Raw genomic sequence first — 10,593 nt, forward strand, 5'->3', positions numbered from 1 at the left:
AGATGGACTCTCTGGAGGGCAGTGGCCGCCCCTCCACCCAGATGTCTGGTGGTCATGGGTGTTTCTTGCCAGGGGTCTGGGGATTTGCCCTGCACACAGAAGGGCCCTAGAACTTGCTGAGCAGAGCCTTGCAGCCCCCCTCAGGGAGGGAGCAGGAGTGTGCGTATGAAGCAGGTGTGCCCTGACTTCGTCCTGTCTTCCCGCCAGTCTCACTGCGAGCCCCCCAGTTACCGGCCCATGCACCACGAGGACTTTAAAGAAGATCTGAAGAAGTTTCGCACCAAGAGCCGGACCTGGGCCGGGGAAAAGAGCAAGAGAGAGATGTATAGCCGTCTGAAGAAGCTTTGAAGGTCTCAGTGCCAGACAGCAGCAGCCTGAGCCTCCCTCCCTACCCCCCTCCCCTCTTTGCTGCAGAGAAACTTGAGCAAAGGGGCCACCCGTGTGACATTTGGAGAGAAGGCCTGAGGCTTCCATGTCTTAAACCTACCTCCCACTCTCCCAGGGTTGGAGCCCAGAGCATCCTGCTGGCTCTTCTGTCCCTGTAAGTCGTCCTTCTTCTGCAACAGGACAGTCTGCCAAGGCTGTCAACGTGCCACAGCACAGTTCCAAGCACCAAGTCAAGATGTTCTGACTCCTCATCCCCCACAGCTGGATGAGCTGCCTGGGCCTCGTTGGGTACTGGCCTTCTCCCCTGAGGGGGTGGGTAGGAGAGTCTGAGTGGAGAGAAGACTCACAAATGCTGCTGGCCAAATACCAAAGACGGCCTGCGAAGGAAAGGTCTTTGTGGGATAACCCATATCATTAATTTATTCAACTTCATCAGTCACTTTCTTTTCTTTCTTTTTTTGTAATCAACTCCTGGAGACTTTTATTTAACTGCTTTAAGTTACAATACTGCCATCCTAGGTGGGGTTTTATCATCCCAGGGACTACCTCTGCCTTTAATTTTTAAAAAAAAAAGAAAAAGGGAGGGGGAAGAAGAGGGACATGAGTTGTGGGACAGAGAACTAGGCACTCTGTCACCCCCAGGAGGCGCTGCAGTACTGGGGCTGCTGCTATTTACAGCCAAGGACTGAGATACTGGTGGGAGCAGGCCCCAGACTCAGGCTTGGCTACAGGACATAAGCTAAACCTCCCAGACCTACCTCGAAGGCCCCTGAGATCTACTGGGGTGACCCTGCTCGCTGTGATGTTGCTGGTCTAGGAGTCACGGTCAGGAAAGCACTTGAGGCGGCTTCCATTGGGCCACCCCCAGGTCAGTGTTGGAACATGGTAGAGCAGGGATCCCAGTGTAGGCGGGCAGGGATGGGGGGCTCTGCCAGATAAGGGAAGGGAGTATATATTGAGTGTCTTTCTTCTATTACTCTGATACTCTTTGATCGCTTCTATTTTAATTTTTTAAAAATAGTCATTTTATGATCAAGGAGTATCAAATCAGTGTTGGCTGGGCCACCCAAGGCTGGGGAGAGGGGCTGGAAGCCCTGGGCATTAGAAGGGAGTGGGTGCTGGCAGAGATGACTATAGAATGTGTTTCTCAGGAGGCAGCGTGGTGGATTTTGAAGGTAAAACTTTGAGTTTATCATGTTTCAATTTGAGGGACAGGGAGAGATGGATCATCACCAGTTGCCCCTCATCTCATCCCACAGAAGTGGGGGTCTCAAAGGAACACCTTCCAGGGAGCTGGGGCTGAGTTGATTGACTCTAGACAGGCCTGTTTGGTTCCTGTTCATCCCCACCCTTAGGTGCTGGCTTCCTCACCATCTTTGTTCCATTGGGGTATAGCGAAGTTTTTCTTATATAGCAGATTCAGTCTCCCCTCTTGCCCCGGCTTCCTGTTCTGGGGGCGGGGAGAGAATCAGTGATACTGGAGATGACTGGTTGCTGTGTTATGGGTTTGAGTTGCATTTGACTATAAAACAATCTTGTTAGAAAAAGTATGTGGGAAGGAGGGGAGCAGGGGGAGAAGGCCTCTTCCCCCACACACATTGAGACACATCTTAATTAGTCTGTAATCTTTATTGTAGGGATTCTGTTGGTTGAATGCCTGAAAAGGGAGGTGGGATGGCCTTTAGAATGTACCAGCTTAGTAACATTGGTAACCAACTGTTGCAGGCTCTGAAAATAAAAACAATCTTGAACCCATGCTCTCTGCCTACTTCATAATGTATTTAAAGGGAATTGTGAGTCCCTTTAAAAGTTCTGGGACCACACTTGACTAAAACCAGAGGCTGGGGCAGCGACATTTCCTTAAGAGGCCAAAGAGCTGTCATGTGGCCTGGCGTCAGGGATGGCCAGATGACCTTCACTTATTACTCTGAGTCCAAAAACAAACTTGTGATTCAGGTTGATTTACAAGATGCAGTAGGGACATGAAAAGCCTGCCTGAACCTCTGACATTCTCTTACAAGATGTATTAATTCATAGGATTGAGCAACAGACCAAAGGAGGGACCACTGTAAAGGAGATAGGAGTTTCAGTTGTGTTCTGAAGGAGCCAGAGAGGATACTGCAGAAGGAAATCAGGCAGATGGTGAGTCACGGGCCCACATGCAACCAGAGAAACTTGGACCTGTAATGCTGGGGGCTATTGCCAGAATGGATACCAGCTGGAGCAAAAGTCTATTACAAAATAGAGTGGTGCCGAGATAGCAAGTAATTTGTGTTCTTTTTTTTTTTTTGGGCTGTACCACGTGGCTTGTGCGATCTTAGTTTCCCGACCAGGGATGGAACACAGGCCCTCAGCAGTGAAAGCGTGGAGTCCTAACCACTGGACACCAGGGAATTCCCTCAAGCTTCATTTAGACATAGTCCCCTTCTGATTTGCCTCTATAGTAGAGGCATTATTCCAGCCTTTAAAAAAAAATTATAAGACAATGTGTGAAGAAAGGAAGTCCCCTGTGATACCAACCTCCAGTGAGTGTTACTGTTAACGTGCTCATAAAGATTTGGAGGGGAGAGCACTATCTCCCTCATCTCCCCACTTCCTCTCCCAGATGGTTTATTAACCCTTCCAAAGAGACACTGCATGTCTAAGCACGGCCACCCTACTCTCCACTCAACTTTCGTCACACCATTTTTTTAAACAGTATATATATGTAGGTATATATACATGTACATATATAAAGAGAGTTATGTACAATATCTAGAGGTGATTTTCAACTGCATATAGAATCACATGGCTGTACTCTGTTTAACCCATCCCATATCACAGTACCTTCCCAAAGACAAGACTCCATATTCCTAATGAGAAGATTCGAAAGTTTTGATTAGTTAGACCACAAACTAAGTTTCATGGCGGAAATAGCTAAATATCTACTATAGCTATAAATATATTATTTGTACACATTTAAAAGCATATAAATGTTAATTTAGATATGCTGCTTTTCTCAATCTTTCAGAATGAATTGTTATTTAAACTCTTCAACATCTATTTCTGTATCATGGGCTATTTCTGTATCGTGTATTTGAGGTGATACAGTACTTTTCTAATTCATTTATGAAAAACTTTATGCCAAAACCAACTATCCTTTCTTGTAATTAGGGTTTTTTCATTTGTCACGTCAGTGTATATTTATGATTTCTACAAGATCACTACCTTTTTTAATCATGAGGAATTTCAAACATAAAAGTAGAATAAGAAGCCCCTTTTCTGCGCATCACACAGCTTCAACATCTACTCAGAGCAAGTCTTGTTTCTCTTCTTCACCTCACCCCATTTTGCTTTTTAAATTTACTTTGAGGGAATTCCCTGGTGGTCCAGTGGTTAGGGCTCCGCATTTCCACTGCAGGGGTCAGGGGTATGATCCCTGGTTGGAGAACTAAGATCCCGCAAGCCACACGGTAATACTTCTGGATTGTTGCCAAAGCTAGCTGGTCTCCTGTCTGGCCCGTTGTTGCCACAGTCACCTTGCTAAAATGAATAATTCGTTCAAACCATTCTTCCTTGAGAATTTAGTGTTTCTTTGCCTATAAAATGAAACCTGAACTCTAGCCCATGTGCTAAGATATAACCCCAGCCTTATCTGTGTTCATATTAAGCTCCAATAACAGGGTGGTATTCTGTTTTCCAGAATGCACCCTGCCCTCTGAACCTTGCTTGTTAGAGCTGGAAGCCTGCCATGCAGAAAGTTTACATTTACTATTAAAAAAAAAAAAAAACCTAATGGGCACCCACAAGGTTATGGGCTGGTTAACTGAAAGCCTTCAGCAAAAAAACTCATTAAAAAATTTGAGGACAACTGTGTGCAAGGCGTGATCCCTTGGTCCAGATAAGAATTTTTAAAGGACATAAGGATGTATAAAAAATAATTAAACACTCATATTCCGCACACAGCTTAGGAGTAAACAGCATGGCTGAAGCCCGCCCCCCCTGCCTACCCCAGCTTGGTTATAAACCCTCTAATCTTCCTGCATCCTCCTCAAGGTAACCATTATCCTTCACTGGCATGACTGTTTCCTAAGCAAGAAGATACAGAATAGTTTTTCATGTTTAAAACTTCTACATAAGTCTCTCCATTTTGTGCGCATTCATCTGCAACTCTGGTTTTTACTACTCTGCTTCTCACACTAAACCACATGAGGGCACTTTGCTCCAGGAAGGTCAAAACATGGGTCAATAGTGACTCGCTGGGCCAACCACTCCAGGGGATGAAACTGCAAGTAAGCCACTTCTCCTTCTCTGGGGCCTTTTCTCATGGATCACAAAGGGCATTTGAAGTAGATGTTTCCCTGTGGCCACCCCTGTCCCAACATTCTGTGGCTCAGGTATTTGGATGGCCTTTTGGATACCCCAGTACCCACTTCAAGATCTACTGGGAAGAAGTACCTCTGTGGAAGAAGAGCTGGTTTTTTACATGCCCATTCAACAGACATTCAAATTGTTCCCGGCACTGCAGATAAGGAGGTGTGTGAGATGCAGGCTTTCCCTCAAGGAGCTCACCAACTAATGGAAGGAGGAGCTCCTTAAAGATCAGGAGCCCTTGGGAGTAACACTTGCATGTAACTGAAGCTAGGATAAGAGACAGGTTCAGAGGAAATGGCGCCCAAGAGGAGTGGCAGGAAGCACACCACAGAAGTGACCATTAAGCCTAATCTCGAGTAGAAGTCTCAGGAGAGAGAGGGCATTCCAGGAAGAAGGACTAAATGGTACAAAGGTGACAGCATACCCTCATGAACGTAGGTGAGGTAAGAATGAAGTTTGGGGGTCAGGGGTGGTAGAGAGGGACACTCCTTCAATATGGAGCTGAGGGGTCTGCTTCAGGGATCTCTGAGAGCAGGACTTCTCAGACTTAGCAGAAGAAACACTTGGGGAACATGTTAAAATGCAGGTTCTGATTCTGTAGGGCTGGGGCCTGAGATTCTGCATTTCTAACAAGCTCCTGATGCTGCAGGTCCTTGGACCACACTTTAAACAGCCAGCTTGTGTGAAGCAGTACAGTCGCTGATGGCAGGGTGGAGGATGGCTGGTTGGTGAGGAAGGATGAGGGCGATGAAGAGAAGGGCAGTGGGCATGAGGACCTGATGAGGGCTGGGCGGGAGGGAGGGAGGGACCTAGGTTCCTAACCTGAGGAACTGGGTAGACCCTTGGCACTTAGAGCAAAAAAATGCAGGAGGAAAGGAAGTATCTGCACTGAGGAACTATATAAAATTACCAGCCTAGATTCTTCACACATGTCAGTGTCATACACAACGGAGAGGCTAAGGAACTGTTCAGATTAAGGAGACTCAAGAGACATGACAAGTAAATGACATACGTGATCCTGGATGGGATCTGGGACCAAACAAAAAAGCAAAAAGTGCTAGATAGGACATTTTGGGGACAACTGACCAAGTGGAAATATGGACTATTGATTAGGTTAAAATATTGTCTCGATGTTAAATTTCCTGAATTTGATAATTACAGAAGGATATCCTTATTTTCAGGAAATAACACACTGAGGTTAAGGTTAAGGACTATGATGTAATCTACTTCCAAATGGTTTCACAAAAGAAACTCTGTGTGTGTGTGTGTGTGTGTGTGTGTGTGTGTGTGTGTGTGTGTGTGTGTGTTATAGAGAGAAGAACAGAGAGGAGAAAGCAAATGAGGCAAATGTTAAAAAATAAATGACTTGGTAAAGTGGGTAGGGGAGTTCTTTGTACTACTCTTGCAGCTTTTCTGTAAGTATTATATTTCAAAAGAAAACATTTTAGGAGGAGGGGACAGCAGTGCTGAGCTCCTCCTATGTGGACAGGGCGGATTTGGACAGTGGACTGTCCAGATTCCTGGGTGGTCAGGGGGTGAACGTGCGGGGATTCCTTTGGAGAAATATCCAGGCTGGTGACAGCAACTTGTCCCAGGCATGCAAATGGCAGTTGAAGGGACAGGTGGAGAGAGGTCCCAGTGGGGGCGGGGACCCGAGGGAAGGGGAGCCGGAGGCGGGAGGGAGGTCAGATCTCAGGGAGAGGGGGAAGGAGGCGTGGAGCTGCAGGCCAAGTGCCCCAGGGAGGATCACAGAGATAAGGTAAACTCTGCTGCCTGTGGCCGGAATGTCTCTGAGACCTTGATGAACAAAGGCTGCCCACACTGGGGCGGGGGCGGAGGAACAGCAGGAGCTGAGTGATCTCGGGCAGTTCTCAGTGACTGTGACCTGGCGGCAGGGGTGGGAGTGGGGATTACCTCCTCGATGATTCTAAGATCTTAAGACTTTGGCCTTTCTAATTTCCAAGTGATGACTCCTGGAAGTAGTGTAAAGCCCAGTCTAGGGCTCCCTGTTTGCACACTCTCAGGACAGGGAGCTCAGCCCTTCCGGGGGGCGCATCACCTTCCAGTGATGGACAAAGCGGGTCAGGTCTTCGGGCAAAGTCAAATAGCCCACCCTGGCCCCTCCGCCCACATTTTCTTTGTTCTCTCCTTTCGCCTCGCGGCGCTTGCAGGCGTGACCACTGCAAGAACCGGAGTACGTCACCAGGTGGCGACGGTGCCCCAAGGTTAGCCTCCTCAAGCATCTGCCCTCCAGCCTCTCTTCCCGGAATCAGCAACTGGGAGGAGTTGGGGGTGTCCGCGGGAGCCCCGCACCGCGCCCTGCCTTACAGCTGCATTCAAGGACATCCTGCCTGCCCCAGTGCAGGCAAAGCTGTGGCTTCTTTTTCAGGCTGCAGTTCCCAGTAGCCTAGTTTGAGCGTGTGTTTCATGTACCACAAAGCAGGGGCACCAAAAAGGGAAACAAAAAGAGGAGGATTCGGGTGGTTTATCAGTGTATATTTTTAATAAATACGTCAAAGTAGTTATCATGGAAGAACAACTGACTTTTGTTGCGTTTCTCTATACTTCATTCGTAGTTTATTTTGGACGACACAAGGTGGAATCCATCTCAGTCTTTTCAATACCTAATTCCTTCCCTCTTGGATGGTTCTGACCAATTGCTAGACTCTAATCAAGAATAAGAAGGCGGGAACTTCCCTGGTGGTCCAGTGGTTAAGAGTCCGCCTTCCAATGCAGGGGATGCAAGTTCGATTCCTGGTGGGGGAACTAAGATCCCACATGCAACTAAGCCTGGGTGCCGCTACTACTGACCCCGTGTGCTCTAGAGCCCGCGCGTGGCAGCTAGAGAAGCTCACAAGTAGAGAGAAGCCCGCATGCCGCAACGAAAGATCCCAAATGCCACAACGAAGATCCCGCATGCTGCAACTAAGACCTGATGCAGCCAAAGAAAGAAAGAAAGAAAGAACAAGGCCTATGTTCCAATCCTGGCTCTGCCCTTAGCTAGCTGTGTGACCCCTGTGTGACTCTCTGGACTTCAGAGGTCTTATCAATAAAGAATGGGCTTGGATAGCACCCCCATCGCTCCTCTCCCATTCTTGCACTCATGTTCTCACCTTTGCTGACACCTCTGGGGAATGCCCTTCTTTTTCCAGAGAATTCATTTATTTTTGTAAAAATGAGTAATATAATCATTGAAATTTAAAACTCAATTGATGGGTTAAGCTACAGATTAGACCCAATTGAAAAGATAATGCACTGGAGAAATGTGCTAGGAAATTATTTAGAATGTAACTGTAAAACAGGTATTTATCATACTTACACTGATCAGGAGAGTAGGAAAGAGGTGGAAAGAGAGAAGAAATAAAACATAATGGAAAGGTCTCTCTACATCAAATTTGAGTCCCAGAAGGAAAGAAGAGAGAAAATGGAGGAATGTTAATTTTTAAAGAAAGAGTGCCTGATGAAAAATTGGAATCCACAAAATCAAGAAAACCCCATGAATCCTAAGCAGAGTAAATAAGAAGAAATCCGCTGCTGGGCATGTAATGTGGGCAGAATACCAAAGACAAAGGATCTTAAGCACACACTGAATCGAAGACCTTAACACAGGGACAACTCAGCAGCTGCTCACCAGCAACGATGGGAGACTTAAGACTCTGGGAGGCTGTGCACAACCTGTTGAAAGTCAAGTTAGAATGGTGTAACTGGCAAAACCACCTTGCAAGAATGAGAGTAAAACAAAGAGAATCACAGATAAACAAAAGAAATGAGTTCCCCACCAAGAGAACTGAACTAGGTGAACTTCTAAAGGATACACTTCAAAAGCATGGGAAAGGATCCCAGAAGGTCAGTAATGCAACAGGGGCCGAGGAAAAGAACAATAATAAACATACAGATGTGAGTGTGGGAACAGGGTAGGTGGGCATTGCTGGCTCACATGCTCCCTCTAGGCTGTGTGCTCCAGAGACCGGGGACTATGAATGAAAAACAGACAAACTGACTCTGAGGGTGCCCCACAGCATCACAATACTTCCATTCAAAATCCACTGCAGAATCTGCGCCACCCTATTCACTGGAGATTATTACTAGGGTTATTTCCAGAGAGAGGACTGGTCAGGTTAACGAAGGTAGCTCTGACATCTTTCTTTCAAGATATTTTTTAAGTGGTGTGTTATACATTATTGCAATCTTCAGTATTTTTCAAATACAAACAAGCAAAAAAAAGTGTTTTTATTTTGAAACCAAAAGCAGTGAATCTGGGGATCCAACAGTCATTCAGTGCTTATATTCATAACAAACACCCATGGCTTCAGGTTACAAAAAAACAAAGGCTTTGAGTTGGCTACAAAAGAAAAGCTATCCTCCTGAGCCTTGTTTTAGTGTTTTTTTCTACCAATTAAAAGACATCTGGACTTCCCTGGTGGCGCAGTGGTTGAGAATCCGCCTGCCAGTACGGGGGACACGGGTTCGAGCCCTGGTCTGGGAAGATCCCACATGCCACAGAGCAGCTAAGCCCGTGCGCCACAACTACTGAGCCTGTGCTCTAGAGCCCATGAACCACAACTACTGAGCCCTCGTGCGACAACTACTGAAGCCCGCGCACCTAGAGCCCTTGCTCTGCAACAAGAGAAGCCATCGCATTAAGAAGCCCACGCATTGCAATGAAGAGAAGCCTCCGCTCGCCACAATGAGAGAAAGCCCTCGTGCAGCAACGAAGACCCAATGCAGCCAAAAATAAATAAATTAATTAATTTTTAAAAAAATAAATAAAAAATAAAAGACATTTTTCAAAATTTCAAAAGTAATGCACGTTCACTGTAAAAAATAAAAACAGCATGGAAATGCTGATAAGTCTCATTGTCCTTCCCACCCTTCTTCCTAATCCCACATCCCTCTGAAGAGAAAGCCCCTGTTAACTTTGTCATGTCCCTTTCTGGACACTTTTCTATGTATTTATAATATATGATATGTGGTACATATGGATATGGATGTGTCATTTCTATTTAGATACATACACACACATATATCTTTGTATAAATATATGTATATATACATATTTGCATGTGTATATGTGTGTTTACATATATATTACATATGTGTATATATACATATTACACAAATAAATATGTGTGGATATATGGATACATACATGCATCCATATCTATATGTCTGTATCTCTCTCTGTCTCTGTCTGTCTCTCTCTCTCTCTCTCTCTCTCTATATATATATATCTTAAATTTTTTTTGATATGGCAATTTCACTTCTAGGAATTTATCCTATATAAATACTTACATGGGCTATATGTACAAGAATGTCCACTGAAGTGTTATTCATAAATATAAAAAGCCAGACATATATTATATCTATGTGTATATACATAGAGAGAGAGAGAGAGGAAAACAAAGTTATTTTTCTGCTGAAACGCATATCTAGGAGGTCTTGCATGTCAGAGTGCGCAGCCACGCTTTATCCATGGTAGCGGCCCAGGCTGCCATATGCACAGAACAGTCATCACTCAAATGCTCCCCTAGGGCTGGATGTCTAGATTGTTTACTTCTTTTTTTTTTTCTTTTTATATTTACATGTGATGCTTCAGTGAACATTCTTGTACATACAATTAAGTGCAAGTACTTATGCAAGATAATTTCCTAGAAGTGGAATTACCAGATCAAGCGGTAGAGACTTTGACATTTTAATCAGTGTAGTCAAACTGTCTTCAACGCAGCCATGTTCATGTCCACTTCCACCCACTGTGTAGGAGCGTGTTGAAGGCCTCCCTGGTTTCCAGGTTGCTGTCATCCTTCTCTTGGTTGAATCCTCTCCCCCAGGAAAGTAGGCTACTTGCCGTTTTCC

The 10,593-nt window shown here is 45.4% G+C and overlaps 1 protein-coding gene across 4 annotated transcripts in view; it reads left to right on the forward strand.

Annotated features, from left to right (window-relative positions):
* CDC25A (cell division cycle 25A) overlaps positions 1-7,418 on the forward strand; it is a 30,944-nt gene extending 23,526 nt beyond the window's left edge. Inside the window, exons 15-16 of one of the 4 annotated variants that reach the window (XM_082347397.1) lie at positions 208-4,422; positions 6,912-7,418. In XM_082347397.1, coding sequence (XP_082203523.1) covers positions 208-348 — 141 coding nt within the window. In that variant the 3' untranslated portion in view covers positions 349-4,422; positions 6,912-7,418. Of the gene's footprint in view, positions 1-207; positions 4,423-6,911 lie in introns of those variants that run through there. The other 3 variants (XM_082347398.1, XM_082347399.1, XM_082347400.1) reach the window with 3 other exon arrangements.
* Positions 7,419-10,593: the final 3,175 nt, after the last annotated feature.

The sequence above is a fragment of the Balaenoptera borealis genome (assembly GCF_965194805.1).
Source record: "Balaenoptera borealis genome assembly, chromosome: 12".
Taxonomy (NCBI): Eukaryota; Metazoa; Chordata; class Mammalia; order Artiodactyla; family Balaenopteridae; genus Balaenoptera; species Balaenoptera borealis.